Source organism: Pholcus phalangioides, unplaced genomic scaffold, assembly GCF_987345545.1.
Source record: "Pholcus phalangioides strain wild (caught in Gottingen) unplaced genomic scaffold, Ppha-v1.0 ptg000017l_1, whole genome shotgun sequence".
Classification (NCBI taxonomy): Eukaryota; Metazoa; Arthropoda; class Arachnida; order Araneae; family Pholcidae; genus Pholcus; species Pholcus phalangioides.
In genome coordinates, this window is record NW_028301610.1 from 6118158 (window position 1) to 6145186 (window position 27029).

The following is a 27029-nucleotide window of genomic DNA, read 5'->3' on the forward strand; positions in this document are numbered from 1 at the left end:
AATTTTTAAATAGGGGTCATATGGAATAGATTCACTATTAGCGTTAAAAGAAAGCACATACGTTAGGTTTTTCCTATATAAGATAGTGAATCGTGACTTGGATATGGAAATCGAAAGACCACTTTCATGAGCCCAAGAGATAGTGTTGTTTAGGGCAGTCTTCAACTCCCTTTCCACCCGAAGTCCATCAGTAGAGCGAACCATCAAGAAAAAATCATCTGCATAACAAAAGACATTAATATGTCGAGAAATAACTGAGGAAAAAATCAAGGGTGAAGAGGGAAAAGAGAATCGGGGATAAAATGTAGAGCCCTGGATTAGGCCGCAGCCAGGAGAAAATTGATCAGAAGAGTGACCACGCCAGGAAATAAAGTGATTGCGATTAACAATATAGTTGTGGAGCCAATTGATAAAATTACCCTCGAAGCCAATTTTTTTAAGTTTATCAATTAAAATATTGTGTTGAACACTGTCATAAGCAGATTTCATGTCGAGACCAATAATATAAATGGATTTAGACTTTTTAAAAGCGTTAAATGCATATTTGATAATATCTCTAAGGCATGATTCAGCACCGGTTTTTGGGCGGAAACCATAAACGCATGAGGGGAAAAGCTTGTGTTGCAATGTGATCCAAGTAAATCTAAAGAGAATCATGCGTTCAAAAATTTTATTAATAGTATTGAACATTGTCAAAGGCCTAAAAAAGCTAGGATTATTTAATGGATTGCCCTTCTTAGGAATAACAATGATCTTCCCTTATTTAAATGGAGATGGAACGGAAGCAGAGTGCCAGATTGAGTTAAAAGAGAGAAATTCAGAACCATGATTCAGAAGTAATTTGAAAAATTGCATAGGAATATACTATCCGGACCAGGAGAGGTTGATTTACCAGAATTCATTCATCGCTCTACGTATTTCAAAAACAGTAAAATCACGATTCATATAATGATTGAAATCACGAGGAGGGCCATAAACTTCAGGGGGGGGGGCAGAACGAGACGAAAGGATATAATGTTGCGTTTTAAGTAACTCCATCTGGTCGAGTGGTTCAGAAAAATTACGATGAGCTACAGAAAAAATTTAATGTGAAACGGAGAAGGGGCTCTACGATATTGCCAGAAAGATATTTTTTTACAAGGAGAAGGTCTCCTTACCAAGTTTGATGCGAGGATAACGAGTACGAGTTTTGAGAAATGAAGCCTTCTGAAAAGGGAGAGGATAAATTGATAAATAATTGTCGCAATTATCAGAGCAAGGGAACTGCTTGATAGAAGAATTAATAAAAGCCCAATTGATGAAACGAACTGATCTGAGAGGAACGATATTATTAAATACAATATAAATACAAAGAGGGGAGGGAATCACTACATGGAGGAAAGAATACCAGGAGGTACTATCAGGAACGAAAGTTGAAGCCGTTGTGGCAACCATATGGGTTGACAAGTAAGCCCAAACAAACCGCACTTTTCCCTATACTTAACCGGATCGAATTCTTTTGAAATTTTAATAACTAAATAAATTTAAGCACCATGACTGTTTAATGCGTCTTCAGGTAATTTACATGATCCGATGATGGGGAACGATAAAATCTTATCCTCATATAAATACAACGCCACAACAGGAAAAATACCCATAAAAAATATGGATGTCATATATTTCAAAAATATAGCAACCCAATTAAAAATGCAATTACCAAAAAATTGTAAACAATATATACACATGATAAAATATTATACAATGCCCATAAAGAATACTTATGGTTGTCTTATTCTAAGTAAGGATAGCTTCTCGATTTACCCCAACATGTTTATCGTATTTCTTTTTAAACGTGTCAATTGTGTTACAATTTACTACCTCCGGGGCTAAGCTATTCCATTTATTAACAATCCTATTGGAGAAAAATTCCCTGCGACACCATAGCCTTGCATTGTCCCTCACCCATCGATACTGGTGTCCCCTTGTAAAAGCAGTCGGTTGGCGGTGAACTAAAGGTTCATGGTCCATCCTATCCATTCCATTGAAAATTTTGAACACTTCGATCATATCTCCTCGACACCTGCGTTCATCCAATGTAAACATATTCAATAAATGAAGTCTCTCTTCATAACTCAAGCCTCGTGTGCCAATAAGGACACGCGTAGCTCTTCTCTGCACCCCTTCAACCAAGTCTATGTCCCTCTGTAGGTATGGTCTCCAAAACCTTACAGCATACTCCAGTCCAGGACGAACTAAGCCTCGAAAAAGCGGAAGAATGACTTTAGGAGAACACAAAGAGACCTTTTTGAAAATGAGACCAAGCATTCTATTCACTTTTTTGACCACCGCTGAACAATGTTCAAAAACCTAAGCCACTCGTCAATGAGAATTCCCAAATCGGTGACCCTAGTTGCATCCAGGATAGTGACACCATTCAACTCGTAAGAGAACCATGGGTTGTTCGAATCAAAATGAGCGACCATGCACTTATCAACGCTAAACGTCATGCTCCATTCATTTGCCCATGCTGCAATCCTGTTTAAGTTGGTCTGGAGCAACTCCCTATCGTTTTGATTCCCGATTACCCCCATTAGCTTCACATCATCTGCGAATTTACTAGTAATCCCATCGATACCCTGATCGAGTTTATCAATAAAAAGTAAAAAAAGTATGGGGCCAAGGACACTTCCTTGAGGAACTCCACTTGTGACGTCTGTCCAACCAGAGAATTCCCCGTTCACCATAACTCGTTGCGACCTATCTCTTAACCACGATTCTATCCAATTCAGCAAGTTGCCCCCAATTCCAATCTCGTGTAAACGCTTCAAGAGTTTACCATGTTGGACACGATCGAATGCTTTCTGGAAATCAAGGTAAACAACATCTACATTTTTGTCCTTACCCAAAGCCTTCGTCACGTGATCATAGAAGCAAAGGAGGTTAGTTACACATGACTTCCCCTTCCTGAACCCATGCTGATTATCCGACAATACATTATCCTCGTCTATCCACTTCACAAACTGCCTTTTGATGATAATTTCCAAAATTTTCGAGAGGGAACTCGTCACACTCACTGGACCATAACTGGACACCGCTTCTCTACTACCCTTGTTAAATACCGACAAACCAGTCACGGCCCAGGCTCTGTCTCTCCAGGGATATAAGCCTTTTGCCCTTGCGGGTTGGGTCACGCTGGGGAGGCTTAGTGCGGACGCCCGATCTACATAGCACTACTGGGGTTAGAACTCCCAACCTCAAGCCATCCGCCACCGGAACAACATCAGCAAGTTTCCAGTCCCTTGGGACGATACCTTCAGCAAGGGGCTGTTATATTTTTAATTTATTTTTGAAAAGGGAAGATCATTTTTCACTCAACTCGTCATAAGGTTTTAGTTCAGTGCCTTCAATTTATTTTAAAAATTCGATGTATCACATTAATGTCTATGGGAGTATGATTAATTAAAACAATATGAAGCTCCAATAAAATGCAATTTTCATAATTTTTTTCTTTTAACTGTTTATTTTGCCTTTTTGTTTCGTTCATTATTATGATAGATCCGGGACATTTCGAAAGTGTTTCAGGCCCATGGGCGCTCGTCTTAAACTTTACATGAGGAATTTTGATTTCTGAATCAATTCTGAGGTGCTCAAGTACCTTCTGACAGGGCCGTTGCTAGGATTTTTGCCACCCGGGCAAACATGATTCAGCCACCCGGTTACAAATAGCATTTTGCCGCCCCCCCCCCTGCCTCAAAGTACTGGAAGTGCTCGACAATAAGATCAGGGTTTGTTTCAACATACATTTCAACTGACACAAAAGCTAATTCGATCACACTGAATCCCGATGCACCAGAATATGTAAACCTTCCCTTCCGATCGGATCTTGTAAAACCGTTGAGGAGCACATTTATTATGAGGAGCATATTTTCATAAGCACGATCGAAAAGGGTATTTCCTCTTGAGTTGATATCTTTGTCTTCCGATTTTCTCAAATCGGGAGATTCTAGAATGTTATAGTCCATAGTTTCCCAACCTTTTTTTTCCCATCGCCCCCTTCTTCAGAAATTTTTTTCTCCCATCGCCCCCCAACACAATCTAACCCATAGGATCCTATGTTATATCCGTAGCTTCTGTCGCCCCCCCCCCCTGGAACTTTCGATCGCCCCCAAATGGACGCTAACACCCACGTTGGGAATCACTGTTATAGTCGGTCAAAAATTAAAAATATTCTGTTTTTCCCCAACATGAGCGTTCATGTCACCCGCCAGAATTATAAATCTGTATGCGGCTGATAATTCAGAAAAATTTAAAAGGAATTTATTTAATTCACCATCCATATATTTTATCTAGCGGAAAAAAATAATTGGCAACAATTAAAAATTTTTTGATGTTTTGAAAATCTGCTTCAATGGCGAGATAAAATCTGAATTTCACAATTACACGGACACACTCCAAAACATTTTTACGATAACCTAATATATAATGTCTCCACTCGATCTACCTACAAAAAACTGTTTGAGACTCGATTTCTATAATTGAAAACTCCCGGAAAGAGTGTCTGGGAACACAAAATTATTTACAGACCACGTTTCTAACAAAATAAATATATCATGTTCAAGCAATAATCTGGGGAAGTGGGGAAACAAAAATTTATTAGACAAACCGGGTACGTTATAAATTAATATTGAATTTTCTAAAATATTGATCTGGCCAGCACTGGGGGACATACAGTTATTCAAATCGGTATTATAAGAACTGGAAATGAGAATGTTACACAAAGAATTAGAGCTATCATGATTAAAAACAGGCATTATTTATATTAAAAATGTTTAATGAAATGTTCTCATCTGATTTAGACAGGCAGCGGACATCTGTATTAAAACCTGATCGTTTTGCAGTGCGTTTGTAGAGTTCGAATGACTACCGGGTCTGAGATTTTATTTCACATTTTTCACACTTTTAACACAAACATGAGGAATTCTATCAATGTATCGAACACGTTTAGTTTGTTTTCCGGATTCGTAAGCCTCCTTCATAGAACAGGTAAAGGAAAGATCTTACCTTCCTGGTATTGAGTCCAAAGTCCTCAGAGACACGTACATTGCCGAGATTGTGGATCGTGTTTTCGAATTTCCTTGAATTTTTTAAACACAGCTTCTTTATCCCGCCTACACCTACACACAAATTTAGAAATTACAGGAACCGAAGAATTTTCACTGTCGCATCGGCGCACAGCCTGGGATCGGATGAATTGCGTCTATCATTACTGATTCCGAGTTGGGTATGTACAAATTTTTGTTCAAGAATTTCATCAACTCCACTGCACTTCTATAATTCCAAAATTAATGAAAGAAATAATTCCAAAATTAATGAAAGAAATAATTCCAAAATTAATGAAAGAAATAATTCCAAAATTAATGAAAGAAATAATTCCAAAATTAATGAAAAAAATAATTCCAAAATTAATGAAAAAAATAATTCCAAAATTAATGAAAAAAATAATTCCAAAATTAATGAAAGAAATAATTCCAGAATTAAGATAAAGGGATAATTCCAAAATTAATGAAAGAAATAATTCCAAAATTAATGAAAGAAATAATTCCAAAATTAATGAAAGAAATAATTCCAAAATTAATGAAAGAAATAATTCCAAAATTAATGAAAAAATAATTCCAAAATTAATGAAAAAAATAATTCCAAAATTAATGAAAGAAATAATTCCAGAATTAAGATAAAGGGATAATTCCAAAATTAATGAAAGAAAAATTATAGAATTAATGGAAGAGATAATTCCAAAATTGATGAAAGAGATAATTTCAGCATTAATGAAGTGATAATTCCAAAATAATTGAAAGCGATAATTCCAAAATAATTGAAAGCGATAATTCCAGCATTGATGAAAGATAATTTCAGATTGATGAAAGATAATTTCAGATTGATGAAAGTGATAATTCCAAAATTAATGAAAGTGATAATTCCAAAATTAATGAAAGTGATAGTTCCAAAATTAATGAAAGTTGTAATTACAGAATTAATGAAAGTTGTATTTCCAGAATTGATGAAAGTTGTAATTTTTTCTCCAGAATTAAAATAAGATAATTCCAAAATTAATGAAAGAAAAAATTTCCGCATTAATGGAAGCAATTAATCCAGAAGTAATGAAAGAAATAATAATTAATAAAGGAAATAATTCCAGAATTAATGAAAGAAATAATAATTAATAAAGGAAATAATTCCAGAATTAATGAAAGAAATAATAATTAATAAAGGAAATAATTCCAGAATTAATGAAAGAAACAATAATTAATAAAAGAAATAATTCCAGAATTAATGAAAGAAAATTCAAGAATTAATGAAGGAAAATCCAGAATTAATGAAGAAAAATTCAAGAATTGATGAAGAAAAATTCAAGAATTGATGAAAGAAATTTTTCAGCATTAACGAAAAAAATTATTCCAGCATTAATGAAAGAAATGATTCCGGTATTAATGAAATAAATAATTTAATCTTTTTTTATCTTTAGATGAGTTCTCTCTCTCTCTCTTTCTTTTAAAATCTTTAAAACGAAATATTTTGAAACCGAACTGTTTATTTCTATGGGCAAACGAACTTTGTTTTCACCGAGTCACGTGATTCCCTCAAGTAATATAAGCTTGACGGTGTGTACAAACGAAAATTAACCAAACATTATAACAAAATTTCTTGAGACATACGGGAAGATATTTTCCATTGGAGTGACGTTGAAGTTTCCTGGAGGACAATAAGAGTTGACAACAAACATAGAGAGATCAGTTACGAAAATTTGAACAATCGTGATTTCAAAAGAAGGATCAAAAAACGTCCATATTGTTACGATCTATAGATGATAGATGATAGATGACGCGATTTGTTCGATGGCTCTCACAAATATCGAAATTTGTTGACAACAGCAGTTGATACCGGTTTCGGTTTAGCGCAAAGACGTGCAATTGGCGGAGAACTGGCGGAGGGTTGGCAGAGAACATTCCAGAGGGATCCGCCCCTCCAGACAATGGCGCCACAAACCTGGTACTATGAAATAGAAATTTGTGGAATATTATTTTTCTCGAAGTTTCGACCAGAGCTATAAATAGTGGGCGATCACAAGAGAAGAGAGAGACTGGATGAAAAGTCAGTTGTGATTGAACTTTGCGAGAAAGTTGTTAGTTCTGATTAGGTTGTAAATACGTGTAAATTGCTGTTCTGTAAATAAATCTGTCTGTCGAGCCGCTTCTTGTTTTGCAATCTCGAAGTCTTGTGGAAATTGTCCGGAACAATATTAAGGACGAAAAAAGATAAGATCTGACCGCTGTCATTAGACCACTCCCGGGAAAGGGTCTATCAGTTCTAAAAATATGGAAACCAGCAAGAAAGATGTGATTATCTAGTTTCAGAAAAGTTTCCCGTAAGCATAAAATATCATAGTTGAGGCACGAAATGTTTTATGATAATAGATTTAGACTTGATATCTCTAATGTTCCACTGGAGGATTCTAAAGTTTTTATTGTCCAATGTTATCCTTTTTTTTAAGGAAACAGAAAAGAAAAAAAAATGAGTATCCCTTTTTTTTTATAGCATGCTTTCAATCAACGAAGGGGAAAAAAGTTCTCAAAGCAACACATATAATCAAAAGGGAAAAAAAACAACCGAGAATTTAAATCAGAAAACGGAAAAAAAATAACAAACCATACTCGATTTGATCACAAAGAAAAATTTGGTTCTTTAACCAAATTAGAAGGGAAAAGGAAAAAAAAAATTTTCAAAAGTCTATTTTCTTCCTCAATCGGAACAAAGCCGACCCGGGCTCTCAGAAGCCGGTTGGGAATTAGATCTCCCTCCTTTTTTTACGTATGTCGTAACTTAGCCCTTTCAGCGGGCGAAATAAAGGTAGCATCTGTTATGAAGGGCAAGATAACAAAAGAATTCACTTCAGAATCCACGGATACATCGATATTTTCATGAGAGCAAGATGATAAGGGCCCATTGAAATCCAAATTAAAGGGTACACAAGTTTTTCCACATCAGATTTTTCACCAAACGATATTGATGTACCCGCCAAATCGGCATACCAAATCGACATATTCCTCATCCAGGAGCCCCACATCTACAATAAAAGAATACCCAATATCCCAAAATCATGGTCGGTCTGGTTCGCAAAAGAAAATAAAGCTGCGATAATCTGTCCTAACCAAAACATAAAACCAATTTTAATAGAGACCCTTAATCACACCGTCGCAGTTAAACTTTCTTTCGACAACAAGCCTCTTACTCTGATTTCAGCCTACGCCCCTCCCCATGGTGACCTGAAAGAAACACTCGCTGAAATTGCAATTATCCTCGATGCAATCAAACTGGAACAAGCACTGGTCGGGTCTGATCTAAACGGGCAAAATACGCTATGGAACTATCCGAGGCTTAACGGTAGAGGCAAAGAGATAGAGCAATTCATTGGCGGACATGATCTTTTTCTCCATCACTCAAACTCAGACCCACCGTCATATGTTCATGGCGACAAAAAAGGCTGGCCCCACCTAACTCTCACAACAAACACAGAAATAGTGCAATGTCTAAATAGAAATATAACAACAGACTTCTCAGCCAGCCTTCATAAATACATTCTGATAGAACTAAACATCTCTGCCAACGCTATCTCACTCACAAGATTCAAAAGTAAATTTGGTCTCTCTAAACTTAACAAGCATCTCAGGGACATCCCCAAATTGATAACTTAACACCTCGGAGGATCTCAACGCCAAAACGGAAGCGTTGGAAAACTTAATTTTCCAGGCTTGCCATAAATCTCTCAAAAAGAAAACATCCAAACTTACTATCAAAACCTCCTGGTGGACCCCCACGTAAATGCCGCGCAAAATAAACTCAAAGTTCTACAGCTTAGAATGCAAAAAGCCTCCCCAGATGAAAAACCCAGACTTTTTATAATATTTAAACGTGAAAGAGCAAAATTTTATAAACTAATTCGCAAATCAAAAAGAGAAACCTTCAGAGACTTCTATAATAAAGCTTCTAATCCTTATGGTAAACAATATAAAACAGTTAAATCCAAAAGCACCATCCCCTCCCAGCTTTTCAAACTTCTTGGAGAAGATGCACAAGGAACCCAAAGAGATTTTGCTAATATAATTCGGGAAAAACTCTTTCCCACACCAACTAATACATCCTCCGCACAGAGCACGAACACTACGACATCGGCAATCTACGATGACCCTCCATTCAGTCCGACCGAAGTGGATAGAATTATAAAACTAATCCCCACAAAGCCCCCGGTCCTGATAGTATTGACCGCCCGATAATCAAGCATGTACACAAACAATACCCAACTCTTTTCCTCACGCTGTTCAACAAATGCCTCAAACTAAAAACATTCCCGAACATCTTTACGATAGGACAAGTAATACTCTTTCAAAAACCAGATATAATCGACTCGTATCGTCCAATAACCCTTTTGCCCGTAGGAGGTAAATGTCTTGAAAAACTTTTGACTCAAAGACTCAACTTTCACCTGGAATCCCAAAACTATAACTCTAACCTTCAATTCAGCTTTAGGTCAGGTAATTCTATAGACGATGCCCTCAACCTAATACTCACTGAAATTAACGAATTCAAGAGCAAAGAACTGGACGTCGCCTTTATAAGTATCGATATTAAAGGAGCTTTTAACAACCTGACCTATTCCTCAATAAACCAAGAACTGTCCAAAGCTCCCCTCCCTAACGATATTAAATCAATGTTTTCGGACCTCCTAGCAAATAGACATGTCTTAATCACAACACCGGAAGGCCTGGCGGTTAGAAAACAGGATATTGGCTGTCCACAGGGTTCGTGTAGCGGGCCAGCTTTATGGAATCTTGTGGCCAATCAAGCCCTAAAAATCCCCCTCCCGGAAGATGCCCATATCCAAGCCTTTGCTGATGACTTTGCCTTTGTGATAGGGTCAGTAAATGTATCACAGCTAGCGAAAAAGGCAACTAAAATTCTTAACGGTTTTTCGAATTGGCTTAATGAACATAACCTCAAAATCTCAACAGAAAAAACACAATTTCTCTGTTTCACAAAATATAAATATCCCCTTAGGATCAAAATTAATGGTAAAAATATTAAATGTGTAAACAATCTCAAATATTTAGGCGTAACCATCCAAAAAGACCTCGGCTGGGAATCGCACATCAATGAACGCAAACTAAAAGAGACTCGCTTCCATTTTAAACTAACTAAAATAGCAGGCAAATCCTGAGGCATCTCACAAAGCATTAGGAACACCATCTACAAGACGGTAGTCGAGAGATTTATAGCCCATGGCGCCTCAGCTTGGTATAAGCATCCAACCAAAAAAACACAACAGGCCTTAGATAACGCACAGAGGAAATTTCTTTTAACAATAACCGGAGCCTATGACACAACAGCTACGCTCGGACTCCAAGTGATCACAGGCAACTGCCCACTACATCTAAAGCTCCAAATGGAAGCAGTCTACACAAACGCAGTTAGATTTAGGAAAAACATTCAACCAGAACTTCTAGACTTTGACCCCAATAACTTTGAAGCACGGGAGCGTGGCTGGCACCACCACCCCTCCTGCTCAACTATCCCCAATCAAATTTCGTTGACGGCCACGATATAAAACTAGCAAACACCCACATATACACAGATGGCTTCAAAACCGATGAAGGCGTCGGGGCAGCCTATTGTGTATACACAAACACTACAGAAAAGCAAACGTGGCAAGCAGCACTAGATAAAAACAATAGTAACTTCCAAGCAGAATTGTTAGCGATAGAAGCAGCTGCACAATACGCAACGGGAGCAGAAGAACGAGTTTTAATAATAACTGATAGCCGCTCCCCCCTTCAAGCACTTCTAGATCCAACAAATAGAAACACAATAGTACGTGTATTGAGGCGGCGTCTATTAAATAACCCAAAAATTTTCCTAGGTTGGACCAAGGCCCATGTAGGTAATCTTAGAAACGAGAGAGCAGACTCTCTAGCCAAAGTTGCAATCAACTGTGACAATAAACTTGATAACCCTTTCCCACTAACGCTCCTGAAGCGACAACTTAAACAAGCAACCCTCCAGAAATGGCAGCAAATTTGGAACCAAGGAACAACAGCTAGGAAAGTGCACGAAATTGTCCCTCGAGTCACATACAACACACTAAACTGGAATAGGGAGGTGACTATCTTCATAACAGGACACGGCCCATTCCCTATATATCTACACGAACGGAAACGCCGCAGAACAGACAAATGTGCCTGCGGTATGGTGGGTACTCCTGTTCACTATGCAACAGAGTGCGAATTTACTGAACACCTACACATGTACAAATATTCCGAAAACAATAGAAAACAATGGTTCACTCAAATAATCAAAAACAAAAACACAGCAGCAAGGATTACAAGCCTTGTCAGATATATACACGCCAACGAAAAACAAGAAATCTGTCCACCAGATTTATAAAATAATGTTTTAAATATTACAAAAATAAGTGGGAGAAAAAACAGAAATGGATAAAAACAACAACAAAAATCATATCCACATATGACTGCCACTAATACATAACCATTACATGTACAAGATATAGCATGTACTAACGGGACCCGAACAATAATTTTTATGACATTCCCGTTACAATGATGTAAATGTGATAACCACAAGTGTCCTTCATGCCGCTATTCTAGCTACGCGGGACGACACGAATGGTTTCATAATATATATATATAACACCACATGTAGTTTATATTTTATATATATTCATTTTTTTTAAATATAAATATAACCAGCCAGATCGAGTCAACCAAAACACCAAGATCGAAGCTGATCCTTAGCTAAGGCTCTCTCCAGACAATCCCCCATTTAAACCAAGCCCACATTGCTCACCAAAATAGGTTTAGGGCGAGACGACTCGACCTGGCAGTTATATATATGTATATAAATGTGTGTATATGTGTATTTCTCTTTCCTCTATTCAAGTTCTTCATGCATTTCATGTCCACAACACACGTGCGTACTCATATTGTCGTATTCATGTTGCTCACCGAATAAGGTGCTAAGCGAGATGCCACGGGTGATCCCTAATTGTATATATTCCCCCACACAATACTTCTATTTTGTATATTTTCATTAAATCCACCGGAGCGAGTGAACTCAACCCAATAAAACTGATGCTGGCTTCTAGTCCGCGATTCTTGAAGATTGACTTTCAAATCTTTGAGGATAATCTCTTTAATAGCATTAATTTCTGCATGAACCAAAGATTTAATTTCCATTTTGAGCGCGCTGATATCCGATGGCGTGGAAATACTAGTACAACCCGCAAAAGACGTAGTTTGAGATTTACATCTCGCTCGCGTTATGTTCACAGGAACATGATTCTCAGACTTATATTTCATTACTTTACTTTCAAAACTTTGAACTGGACAGTGGTGATCCGTCGCTTTGTGAGGGAATTTTATGCACGAGATAATATTGGAACACATTCCCGGATTATGCTTTTCACCACAACCTTTACAAATCGTGCCGATAATCCTACAGAATTTTGTCCTGTTGAAAAAGCTCCAACAGTTTTCACAATTAGTGGGGCGGTCTAAAACTGACGAGGGTGATATATTATAAACCATAATTTGACTTCACTTGGGATATTCGTCTCAAGACTTGTAACCAACCAGGACGTGTTCAAAGAAATACCACCTTTAATAAATCTCAGAATACCAATAACATGCAAATTATTACTAAAAAGTTCTTCCGCGATTTGATTGACATCAATATCTTTTGGAATATCCCTCAGGAGGAATTTAGAAGTGAATGAGTCTGTAGGAAGAATGGGATTGACAGGAATGTCCAAAATGCTTTTGATTCGCAAAATTTCTTTAGTGCTGTGTGGGTCAGCCGTAGAAACCAACAGTTCTCCAGAACGGGTGAAACAAATCTCTGAAACATTTTTATTATGAGCAACCTTTTTCTAACAAACTCTTGTTTCAATTCAACAGGTCTCGATCTCTGAATGGTCGAAATGCCCGACAGCTTCAAAATAAGGACACAAGGTATGTTATTAGATGTGATGAAGTCTATAATCGCTGCGTCATCCATCGATGCTCTCCAATTATGAAAAGAGTTAGACACCATACCTTGAGGGCCCGAGGTAGAAGTATTCATCTTGGGGAACCTGAGACCATGAAATCATCAGCTGACTGAGTGAGGGACATCATATTCTTTGGTTTCTTGAACGACACCACGTTCAATGGAGGCTTCTGGTGTACGAGGTCTCGGAACGAGGTAAGGTCATTTTTTTGCGCCCCACCCTTGATAAACTTCACCTTGAATATTCGTGTAAGAGAACCGAAGAAAAAAAAAAAAAGACTCAGTCCCGAAAATTCGCACTCACAAAAAACACGTGCCGCTCTCATCTCATGCACGATCCCCAGTTTTGTCCGTGTCATAGCTCATAGGGCTTTCTCTCGCTCAGAACAGTCACAGTGTTTGAGGCTTTTCGTCTCAGATAGGTTTGAATGAAATTATATTTCATTAAAGAATATCTTTTCTCAGATTTCAGTGGAAACAACGAATTCAATTTTGTTCTTTGAAACCTGGGACATTTTTATCAAATTTATGAAACGGCCAAAAAATTCGAATATTACAGGTTCCATGAGAATCCCGTTGAATACGGAACGTATGGTCACGCAATGCGTATAAGTATGCATCGATATGCCCATTTCTTGAATTAGTCTAGGTTGGGGGGGTCACCCATGTGCGCGCCTTGTGACTAGTTGTTGTTATGGGAGAGACAAAAACGTGTTTAATTAGAGATAACACACGGGGAAAACTATTTTTGTTGTTTAGTTTTGGTTTGATAAGTTAGAGACAATTTGACACAACTTGCTGATTCAGTGCATTTAAAACTGTTGCTCTATTTTTTTTTGTTATTTTACATTAGGTGCCTCGCATCATGTGTCATTTGCACATGAATTGGTCATTTGGTAAATACTCTGGGGCAAGTCTGAGGCTAACTCAGTTTATCTATGCATGCAATTACACTAATTACTAACACTTTCAATGATCAAATGTTTAATTTAAAAAATTTATTTCTTTTTACAGAAGTCTGGTGACTTCGTAGAAGACTAAAGCCAAGTTCTCGAAACGTCTCACTGTTGAAAGTGATTTGAAATTTTATTTTATTTGTTGTGTGAATTTCAATTCAGTTTCAACATGACGGATCCTAAAGAAAATGAATATTCAACAAACACAGTAAGTACATTATTGCAAACGAAACATTCCAAGAGATCTAGGTCTTTCAGACTAAAACCCTTGGTAATTTATAACAAGTGTTTTTGAATACAATTATATAATTTTCTAAAGCCAAGTTCTCGAAACTTCTCACTGTTGAAAGTGATTTGAAATTTTATTTTATTTGTTGTGTGAATTTCAATTCAGTTTCAACATGACGGATCCTAAAGAAAATGAATATTCAACAAACACAGTAAGTACATTATTGCAAACGAAACATTCCAAGAGATCTAGGTCTTTCAGACTAAAACCCTTGGTAATTTATAACAAGTGTTTTTGAATACAATTATATAATTTTCTACCCATCATACACTTTATTCAAAAACATTTCTCTTGATAAAGTCAATTTGGCTGCTATAATTATCTCTAGACATATTTTTTTTTCTTGAAGAGCAACAGCCAGGAAATCTGTGTCAAGCAGGTCACTGAGACGATCAATAAAATAAACTCCTATGTTCATCAGATCACTAAAATAAACTATATTCAGCAGGTCACTAAAACCAACAGGATCACTAAAATGAAATTTTATGTTCAGCAGGATCACTAAAATAAAATTTCATGTTCAGCAGGTCACTAAAACAGGATCACTAAAATAAACAGTTTACCACACAATACATTTCGTTACTAGAACTTTAAGCAAATTAGTAAAACTCCATTTCCTGTAGGTTTATTTTTATATAAAGAATGTTTAATTGATCAACTGAAATAACATGTCCAGTAGATCACTAAAACATATTTATAGATAAAATAGACTTCTATGACTAGGAGATCATCAAAATTTATATCCATCAGATCAACATAAATTTCCATGTACTTATCACTAAATTATTGCAAATTTGCTTTAATTTTTCATGTCAAGCGGCCTGCTTAAATGAATAGCTGATCAGTAAAATAAACTACCATGTCTATCTAGCAGTTAATTAAAATGAATTGAACTGCAATGAAAAGATGAACAAAGAAGTGTAGCAAATAAGCCAAAAAACTTCCATGTTCAAAAAATAGCTTAAATTCCTATGCCAAGCAGGTCATTGAAATATATCACTAAAATAAACTTTCATGTCAAGCAGCAGCAAGTCACTAGAATCAGATCAGTGAAATGATCAGCAGCATGACCCTCACATAGGGGGGGCTGACAGGGCTCTAGCCCTGGGACCCGGGACGGTTGTCATAATGTTTTTGCTTTTTCGCGCTATAAATTAACTACAGAAGGGGCCTGTTAAAAGTCTGACCGAGGGGCCCGCAAAAGATTCCAGCCTAGGGGCCCCGCTACAGGATGTGGGGGCCATGATCAGCAGATTCCTAAAATGAACCCCCCACTTCAACAGATCACTATAATGAATTCATGTCCAGCAGGTCACTAAAAATATAACATAAACAGCACGTCACCGAAAGAAATATGTCAGTAAAATAATCTCCATCCTCCATTATCTCTTTGTTGAACTTTCATATCCAGCATATCACTAAAATACATTTTCATGTCTAGCAGACTGACAATGAACTTTTCTGTCATGAGGATCACAAAAAGTCCACAGCAGATATGACAATTTCCCATGTCCTGTAGTAAAATAAACTAAAACATGTTCAGTAATTTAATGGAATAAACAAACATGTCTAGCACATCACTAAAATAAAACCTCCCACATCCTGCAGTAGATCACTAAAATTAACTATGCCCAAACCACTAAAACAGCAGATCACTAAAATAAACTGCAAATCATTAAAATAAACTGCAAATCATTAAAATAAACAGCCAATCATTAAAATAAACAGCCAATCACTAAAATGAACTCCTATGCCCAGTAGATTAATAAAATAAACTCCTATACCCACAGCAAGTCACTGAAATAAACATCAGTTCACTAAACTCAATTCCTATGTCCAGAAAATCATTAAAATGAACTGTGTCCAGCAAGTGATTAAAATTAATAGATCATTAAAATACACTTTTGTGTACAGCAGGTCATTAGCTGATCATTGAAATAAACCGCTATGCCCAGAAGATCATTAAAATACACTTCCATGTCCAGCAGGCCATTAAACAGCTGACCACTAAAATGAACTTCTATGCCCAGAAGATAGCTAAAATGAACAGATCATTAAAACCAATAGTCAATCACTAAAATGAACTCTGATGCCAGCAAGTCACTGAAATAAACATCAGTTCACTAAAATCAATTCCTATATCTAGTAAATCCTTAACCCTGCCGTGCTTGCGCGTCATATTGAAATAATAAGGCGTTATATATATATATATATAACAATAAGATGCTATGAGAGCACTACAGGATTAAAATGAACTCCAATGGCCAGCAAGCTAAAATAAATAGCTGATCCCTAAAATTATCTCCTATGCCCAGAAGATTGCTAAAATAAATAGCAGATCACGGAAATAAACTGCACATCACTAAAATGAATGAATTATGTCCAGCAAGTCGCTGAAATAAACATCAGTACATTAATCCGTAAGCACGCACAAGGGGGTGTTTAACACCTTACCCGCATATATATTATGGATTTTTAAACTTTTCTATTTTTATAATAAGAATAGCCCAGTGTAGCCATTCTCTTCTAAGGTCATCTTATGTCAGGGGAACACGTCAGATGCAAATTCCCTCTTTTGTTCTATGGAATGTAGCTATTGGGGTTTTTAACACCCCCTTGTGCATCCTGGTGTAACTTTATTTGTATGAAAATCTCTCACAATTTCAGTTAGAAAATAAGATCAAATGCTTACAAAAATGTTTGAAGGTGTTTCTACGGATTGTGTGTGAAAAATCAAACGTCAGATTGTTATGTGTTCTACGACTTTTTAAGAAGACCTTGCAAAGATCTTCTTAAGAAGTGTTGAACAACTCTTGAAGTGTTTTTACACAAGATTGGGATTGTGGGCAACTTGCTGAATTGGATAGAATCATGGTTAAGAGATAGGTCACAGCAGGTTATGGTGAACGGGGATTTTCTGATTGGGCAGGTGTCATAAGTGGAGTTCCTCAAGGAAGTGTCCTTGGTCCATACTTTTTTCACATTTTATTGATAATCTCTATCAGGGTATCGATGGGATTGTTAGAGAATTTGTAGATGATGCATGAAGCTAGTGGGGGAAGTTGGTAATCAAAGCGATATGGAGTTGCTCCAGACCAACTTAAACAGGATTGGAGCATGGGCAAATGAATAGAGCATGACGTTTAGTGTTGACAAGTACATGGTCGCTCATTTTGGTTTGAACAACCCACTTTTCTTTAAAGTTGAAAGGTGTCACTATCCTGGATGCAACTAAGGTCACCAATTTGGGAATTTTCATTGACAAGTGGCTCAAGTTTTCTGAAAATTGTTCAGCGGTGGTCAAAAAAGTGAATAGAATGTTTGGTTTCATTTTCAAAAAGGTCTCTTTGTGTTCTTCTAAAGTCATTGTTCCACTTTTCTGAAGGTTAGTTCGTCCTGGATTGGAGTATGCTGTAAATTTTGGAGACCATACCTACAGAGGTACATAGACTTGGTTGAAGGGGTGCAGAGAAGAGCTACACATGTCCTTTTTGGCAAACAGGGCTTGAGTTATGAAGAGAGAATTCATTTACATTCATATACTTCATTTTTTGCATATGTTTACATTTGGTGAACACAGGTGTCGGGATATGATCGAAGTGTTAAAAATTTTCTACTGATGGATAGCATGGACCATGAATTATTAATATGCTGTCAATCAAATGCTTTGGCACGGAGACACAAGTATTTATTGGTAATTGATAATTCTAGGTTGTCGTGTCGCAGGGAATTTTTCCTCTATTAGGGTTTGTTAATAAATGGAATAGCTTACCCCCGGGTAGTAAATTCTAACACAATTGACATGTTTAAAAAGAAATATGATAAATATGTTGGGATAAATCGAGAAGTTATACATACTTAGAATAAGACTATCATAAATATACTACCATAATATATAATATTTTATTATGCAACTATATGTTGAACTATATAGTTTTTAGTTTTTATAATTGCATTTTTAATTGGGTTGCCATGAAATGGGCTATGACATCCATGTTCATTATGGGCATCTTTTTTCTCAGCCACCTCGTTGGGCATTTTGCCTGTTGTGGCTTTGTATTAGTTAAATAGCTGAAAAATGTAATAGATAAGCTAAAATAAACTCCCATGATCAATAGATCACAAAATTTCATTCGCAGCAGTCCACTAAATTGTTGTGGACTGCTAAAAGTTGTTCATTTTACCATTGTTCAGATCAGCAGAGATGCCAATAATGCGCTAAAGTGCATCAAGTACCCGGAATTTCAGAAAAGGACCCATAAAAATTTGGTTCACATGTCCTTCGGGACACATTCTTTTCTAGTTCCACGAAGAAAAAAACCTCCCCAACTTTTTTCTCCTTTCTTTTTACCATCTATCATGATCGCATAACCCAGAAAAAGTGGTTTTACTGCTTTGTATACTGTATTGTATTGAATACACAGGGTTGTTGAAGAATAAGATGACAGATATCTTTTTTCTTTCTCCCTCTTTCTCTCTCTCAATATTTGGATAATCACGGATACGAATTACGAAGCTTTTTTCATTTTAAAAGAAGTTACTTATCCGGATTATTCTCAGAATCCAGAATGTACTTTCAACAATACACATAAAAAAGACCAGTAGGAGAGCAGTCGAGACAGCCTTGAATAGGTATCTTCCTCCATTCTGAGAAAATTATGTAAATTTTTCGGTGCGAATTTCAATTCCTCTAATAATTTAACGAGCGAAAAAATTGTTGCCTTTTCCTTAATAAACCTTTGCACCACACATTATCTGTCTTTTTTTTTGGAAGTAATAACTTACTGCCGTATCCAATCCAACAACATCAGGGCCGTAACACACCTTCTCGGGGTTCTGGGGCGGATATTTTCTTGCCCCCCCCCCCAAAAAGGAAAAAAATTATACAAAATAAGTTTATTTTTTGTGATTAGCCTATTCGGTTAGAGACCCCAGTTGCCGCAGCCTAGTTACGACTCTGAACTACATCCAAAGCATCATTTGTGAAAATCATGTTAGAAAATTTTGAACTTTAGAGCACTCGCCCTGAAAAAATCTGAACTGATTGACAGACGCGAAGAAAGAGATAGAAGAATAAAAATATCCCCACAGATCACCTAGAAGCGGTTCCAGAGACTTGGCCTGCACAGGTATAACTGAGTAGTGTGGATGTACCAAACCGTTCAGTTATACTGAGCGTGTGTAGGGGCCTTAACCGATTGAGTGGTGGAAGTTTTCAATTCTCACTTCTGGAATGGTGAAGCTTCTTATCTCTAAGTAGTGCTATCCCCCCATCTAATCCCTGAAGCAGAATATGCCGAAATCTGAGACGTACGCCGTAGTACAATCAGTGTTACTGCAGAACAATTTCAGAAATAATTTTAGGAAAAGAGTTTTTTTTGCATGGAAAACGGTCTAAATGAATTTCTGCAGCAGAACAATTTCAGTCAGCTGAGGACTCATTGCAGAGTAATACAAAGCATTCTGCTTTTGGGCATCTAATATGTAAGACAAGGTTGGAGGGGTCCGTCAGAGTGACAGGTTCTCTATGCCCATTAAGTGATTCTCTATTCTTTACTAATACACACTCAACATCAGTACCTTTTCTTTTGTTACAGTATTGGCTATTTTTTTTCTCCCTGTCCTGCTCACAGAACACATTTAGAAAAATTCATTTTTCTTATTTCAGTGAAACCTCGCTAATACGACACTCGATACAACAATAAATCCCTCTATAATGATATTTTTTCAAGTATTGTTTGGAAATGTCTACACTCTAATGTTAAACTGCTGCTTCTCGATATAGCGATAAACCCTCTACAGCGATATTTTTCCTCTTTCCGCAGAGTATTGTTATATTGAGGTTTCACTGTATATATACTGTACTTTTCTCACTGATTTATTTTACTGGTGAAAAGAATAGTTTATTGACTCCACAAAGCAACATTGTAACGGGGTATTAGGATTACATAACAATGTTTTTTTGTTGTTTTTTTTTCTGTTCAAGTATCCAGTGTCTAAATTGTCTGAAATTTAATTTCTTTCTTATTATGGACTATCTATAATACCCGGTGCTGCCCAGGATTTCTGGGAGGATTGAAAAAGTGGCAAACCATTACAAAGGCATATGCTTGTCGGAAACGCATTGTTTGAGAACCACGGTAACCAAAGTAAACCATCGTATATGGGTCTGCACCTCGGAGCTATCTGAGTGTGCTCGACCCAGTCCATCATTTAGCCCTTCGGATTAGTTCAGGAGCTTTCCGAACTTCTCCCATGGAGAGTCTCTATGTAGAATGCAACGAGCCATCGATTACATCTAGACGTCAGCAACTTTCTTTAAAATACACTCATGTCCATAAATTAAGGATAATTCAGAATCACACGGAAATCGAAATCTAAAGTAAAAATTTCACCTGTAGAATTATCACACACATCTGCAAGAATGATATGCAAATTTCAGGAAGCCACCAGATGATGCCGATAGTACGTCACAATGACGAGAGTGTAAGAGGGAGGTATATAAGGAATGGTGGCAAAGAAGTGAAATTGTTCACAAGAGTTCTGTAAGGTGCTCAGTGCCATAAGCGAATAGTTATGACACAGAGGACGCATGTGGATGATTTTTTACGTGGTAAAATTATCGGCCGCCTGGAATGTAGGCGTACTCAGATGGAAGTATCCGAGGAACTTGGAATTGCCCAAAGTGTCATCTCTAGGCTTTGGCAACGATTCCATGATAACGGAAATGTCAGTAGACGTTACAGTACAGGTCGCCCCCGAGTTACAACGCCGAATGAAGACCGGTATTTGGCAGTAACTGCCAAAAGAAGCAGAGGAAGCACAGCATCTGATCTGTCTCGTCAGCTATCTGCAGCCACGGGTACCATATTTTCAAGGCAAACCGTGTACAGACGTTTGGGAGATATTGGTCTATATGCTCGAAGGCCTGTCAGATGTGTTCCGCTCACGGCAACTCACTGTCGGCAGCGATTAGCCTGGAGTAGAGTACATGCAATGTGGACATCGTCACAGTGGGCTTGTGTGATGTTTTCCGACGAGTCCAGGTTTAGCTTGCAGTCTGATTCACGTCGAATTTTCATATGGTGAACGCCAGGTACCCGTTACCACCAAGACAACATCATTGAACGACACCGTTACGGTGGTGCAGCATTGCTCGTTTGGGGTGGAATTATACTGGGTTCCAGAACAGATCTGCATGTTCAAACTGGAACCATGAAAGCCCCAATTTATCGGGACATCATTCTGGAACAACATGTATGCTTGTTTAGGGGTGCCATGGGCGCAGAATTTGTGTTTATGGATGACAACGCCCGTCCTCACCGAGTAAACATCGTAAACGAATGCCTTGAATCTGAGGATGTAACCCGTATGGAATGGCCAGCATTCTCATCTGACTTGAATCCGATAGAGCATGTGTGGGACATGCTTGGCCGACGAGTTGCCGCCCGTCAACGACCTCCTACATGTGTACCGGAACTTTGGAGAGCATTGCTTGCTGAGTGGAGTGATCTTCCCCAAGATCAGATCGATAATTTGATACTCAGCATGCCTAGGCGTTGTACGGACTGTATTTCATCGCATGGGAGACATACAATGTATTAACCATCATACCAACCATGTAATAGTAAGTTTTTGTAAAGGAGGTATTTTTTACAATTGCTCCAGGGAGCAAAAATCGTAGTTTTTATGAATGCTATCATACATACACCATCGTTTTTGTTCTTTATCTTTTGTTTAATAAATGGGCTTTATGAATAAGTAACGTTTGTTTTGTTTCTGAACCTTTATTTGCCGGAGCTGGCATTATCCTTAATTTATGGACATGAGTGTATTATATAAAAATGAAGTCTTTTTTAGATCATCCACTTCATTGTGTCATTTTTCATCCTTCTTTTCATAGACTTTTTGCTGCTCGACCTTCATGTGTTCCATCTTACGGTCTTCGTATGAGGGCACTTGTGGAAGAACTACAATTAGACATCAGTTGTATGGCCCCAGTTGTTTAGCAACTGGCACCATGGGAGCAGTCTCTGCCAGATGTCTCTCTATCATTATCATCATACTCTTGAGCCACCACAGCAGATGTCATATATCGACAGATATTCTTTAGGCACAGGGGTAGGTACAACAGGTACTTCCCCATATATACCGACGGCTCTAAGAGCCCTGGTCATGTCGGTTGTGCCTACATCTGCTGTGAAGAGACATCTTTCAAACTTCCAAATGCTTTCTCTATTTATTCGGCAGAACTGTACACAATCCTTCAGACTCTACGTCATGTACAAAGTAAACGGGAAAAGTAAACAGAAGACCTCAACTTGGGAAAGAATGTCTAATTTTTTTCAACAAAGATATTTTGTTTAAATTTCAAGTCCTAAATTAGTAGAGCCCATGCTTTCTGCTTTCTATGATTATTTATTATCCGTGCCCGTTGTACTTTAACTTGATTAATTTGATTCTTTGATTTACATAATTTTTGATTTCCTTGCACTATATGTAATCTTTGACAGATCAATAAATTTTGGTTTTGCCAGAGATGCCCTGCCCCCACCACCCGGGGGTGGCGAAGTGCTTATGTTGCTTCTTGTGACAGAGCCTGAATGTTTCACGGTTTCTCCAGTAGAGCCCATGCTGAAATGAGATCTAGCTTGAACAGTCGCCAACGTTGCAAAAACCTTAGTCGGCAAATGAGCTTCCCCAACGTAACTTTCGTTACTTAAACTGTTCCCTTTGGGTACAAGATAGGATTTTATGGTGACTTTTAAACATATGGCAATGGTAACAAGCTCTTTTTTTTAAATGGGAGCCATAAAAATTGTCTGTTCCATCTTTCTCAAACTTTTTCATAGTGACGACTTAATCGAAATTAGCGACGAGTAAACGAGGGTTTAATAACATTGTGGTGTATGAAAGCTGGAAGGGTCTGAGGAAAAATGACGACTTAAGGAGGTTTTACTGTAGTTCTGATGAATGTTTTGCTACTTTTGAACACAAACTTTTCTTACTCCTGTAAGTGAAAAATATCAATTCCGAAATTTCGATATCATTTTTGACAAACCAACACCTATATTTGATTTCTTTTCTTTCAAATTTCACAAAAAAACGATGATTTCTTGCGTAATTAAAAAGAAATAAGATGGTGGAAAAACAATAAATTTTGCTTTCGAAAAAAAATTAAGCATGTAGCACAATGTTTCGAAAAGACAATATTATATGTTTTAAAATAAAGCAAATCTTGGTTTTGAGGTAGACCGTACGAGCTGCTATTCATTTTTTATTTAGTTTCTGTGGTGGGGTACATTTGACATGAACTGTGTTATTGCTTTCAAATGGGGAAACACGTATTTCTGATACTTTGCAACTGACTTCTCAGTTAAGTGTAATTTTGTATTTTATTTTCAAAAGAAAGAATAAGAAGCTTTTAGGTGGTGTTCACCACCTGATTTGGGAATTTTCCAAAAAATCACATGCATATGTTAGCAGAGAAGCTTTCCTTTTCATGATTTTATAAGATTACCCAGAAATTTTTGATCAAAAAATATATATGTTTCGGCATAAGCGCACGCAGATTTTTCTCAAGGGGGGGGGGGGGTTTCAGATTTTTTCCCTTCGGGGGGGGGGGTGTTACGTTTTTTCCTGTAAAATAGCACTATAATCTTGGCTCAAGTGGGGGGGGGGGGCTTTGCGTACGTCAATGTGTTTCGGCTAGTTTCCGGCCGCCCCAGTTGACCCGGCAAATATCCGAATTTCGTGATTTTTTCTGCCCCTGTACATCCAGCCCTGTGTATGGGATATTGGTATTTCTGAATATCAATATTTAAAGATATCGATATTCCGCTAATCGTTAAAGTTGCCATAGCTAATCATAACTAAATAGTTATAATTATCACAAAACAATACACTAACGTGGAGATGACCCCAAATCGTAGGAATCAATAATATATTGTCAATCAGTAATATATATAATATATTAAAAAAATAAATATCGTTGTAGAAGGATAACCGTTATATCGAGACGTATCAGTTCAACATTAGAATATTGACATTTCCAAACAAAACTTGAAAAAAACATCATTGTGTAGGTGGATTTATCGTATTATCGAGTATCGTTTTAGCAAGGTTTCACAATATACATTGAAGAGCCAAAAAAACTGGTACACCTGCCTAATATCGTGTAGGGTCCCCGCGAGCCCGCAGAAGTGCCGCAACATGACGTGGCATGGACTCGACTAATGTCTGAAGTAGTGCTGGAGGTAATTGACACCATGAATCCTGCAGGGGCTGTCCATAAATCCGTAGGAGTAAGAGGAGATCTCTTCTGAACAGCACGTTGCAAGGCATCCCAGATATGTTCAATAATGTTCATGTCTGGGGATTTAGGTGGCCAGCGGAAGTGTCTAAAGTCAGAAGAGTGTTCCTGGAGCCACTTTGTAGCAATTCTGGACGTGTGCGGTGTCGCATTGTCCTGCTGAAACTGTCCAAGTCCGTTGGAATGCACAATGGACGTGAATGGGTACAGGTGATCAGACAGGATGCTTACCAGGGTTCGCGCTGCCGATCGCCATTGCGCCAAATCGCGACAAAATATTTCATTTGGCGAATAAAGCAAAGATCGAGTTCCCCAAATCGCGAGTGTCCATTCGGCCTCTTGAAAGTCAAATCGGCCATTTGACGCATGTGCGAAAATTCGGAAGTGGAAATTTTTGTTGGCCCATCGCGAACAATGTTCAGCTACTTCAGGTACGGTTTCAGAGGGGGGGGGGGGTTGACAGGGACGATGAACCTCATCTAGAAGCGTTAATAGTTGAGCGCACCCCCAAGAGCCTGCATGCAAAAAACAACCTGTTGTTTGTGAACCCTTTACTCGATGATAATCCTTCCCTCAGCAGAGATGCCGCCGACGCGCTATTGCGCGTCAAATACCCGGAATTTCGGGAAAAGATGCATAAAAAATTTTGTTCACGCTTTCCGTGGGACGCGCACTTTCCGAGTTTTAAGAAAAAAGAAAATACGGAGGGGGGGGGGGGAAAACCCATGAACCAATTTATTTTTTTTTTTTTCCTCCGTCTATCATGACAATCATGATATGTCGATGATGTGTCGTGCCGTTAAAAACGAATGAGGCTGACGAAATATCAAGTTGCGTCCCGAAATGAGAGCGGCTATTATACCGAATTTTCAAATTTCTGAGGGTTTTCCTCCTGTTGGTTATATATCGGAAATTACGGTACGTTCGCGGCTACCCACCCACGTCAGAGACAGCGTATTTACCGCGTAAATTCGCTTCGTTTTCACGAGATTGCAAATGCGAGATTTTTTGAAGAATCGCCCGTTTGAATCGTAATACAATTTTTCCGAGATCGTTGGAGGAAAAAAACGGAATCTGTAAAAGCTCTATCATAAATATCCAGTCATCAAGCCACTATGCGGTCGTGAGTTTCACGTCACGAAAATCGGGGGTTGGACCCGCTAGGCCGCTAATGCGCAGTGGTGGTAGACTAAATTCGATTTTCTGAAGTTTTACAACTTTCAGTTGGCTATCCTTTGAAAGAAAATTCTGTTGCTACGACGCAGAAGCGGCACTTGGGATACGTTACTCTCACGGGGTGCCGCTCCAGGCACCAAGGAGGGTCGCAAAATCCGAGATGAAAGTGCGCAAAATATTATTTTTTAGGAATTTCAGTGCTAATGCAAATCTGACATAGCTTCCATATTAAAATGTGAAATATGTGGAAGTTAAATGGTGGTAGACCACAGTTGTGAACTATCGGGGGAGGGGGGGGGGGGGCAGAAAATCATTCCAACTAGGAATTGCTCAAAAAGGATTTATATGAATCAGAAGATGATCATCGAATCATTTGCTTTAAATTTGTTATTGGAACTAAGGTTTTCTGAAATGAAAAATCAATCTGAGAAATTATAGACTCATTTATTAGTAAATACTTTATATATAATGTGCTTAACTTAATTATATGTTTTAAATTTGTTACACATGCTAATTCCTCAATGTCGATGGGTTTTTTTTGCAGCTCTTTTTTGTACCAATAGAATATTAGAATATTTAGCAATGAATGTAAAAAAAACTAAAGCTAGTTATACTTACTAAATTAAATTTTTTTGTTAGTAAGGGAAAGTGCCCAAATACCCCCCCCCCCAAGCAAAATTGTTGATTCTGAAAATTTAGAGTAAAAATAATTTGAGAACTGATTTAAGTAATTGAACTCCGTACCTAATCGTGCTGCAAGTGTGATTGTACAGAATGAATTTTTCCAAACCAAAAAAAATAAAATAAAAACAATACAAATTTTGGATTTTCATCAAAGGTATCCTAATTCCTTCCCCTTCCAGTTATTATGTTCACATTTATTTTAGTTGCTTATATTTATTAGTTCTATTATGTATAATAATTAGTTAATATATACTATATATATATATATAACTAGTTATATTTATATTGCTTATAATTCTTACTTTATTATATTTATATAATTAGCTTTTCTTCATGAATAAGACATAGAAGTGTTAAACACAGTATAAAAATGTTGACAAGTGATCATACATCAATCAAAATAGGTGAATATGTATGTAGAGTATCATGAATCTCATTGAAACACAGAATGCGGAACAGAATAAATGCAAAAAAATATAAATAACAGTATTTCTATTAATGGTCCCAGTAGGCAACAATT

The 27029-nt window shown here is 37.5% G+C and overlaps 1 protein-coding gene across 3 annotated transcripts in view; it reads left to right on the forward strand.

Moving 5' to 3' along the window:
* The first annotated feature begins 13734 nt into the window (after positions 1–13734).
* Patr-1 (Protein associated with topo II related - 1) overlaps positions 13735–27029 on the forward strand; it is a 110338-nt gene continuing 97043 nt past the window's right edge. Inside the window, exons 1-2 of one of the 3 annotated variants that reach the window (XM_089246154.1) lie at positions 13735–14002; positions 14107–14256. In XM_089246154.1, coding sequence (XP_089102280.1) covers positions 14218–14256 — 39 coding nt within the window. In that variant the 5' untranslated portion in view covers positions 13735–14002; positions 14107–14217. Of the gene's footprint in view, positions 14003–14106; positions 14257–14361; positions 14489–27029 lie in introns of those variants that run through there. The other 2 variants (XM_089246157.1, XM_089246155.1) reach the window with 2 other exon arrangements.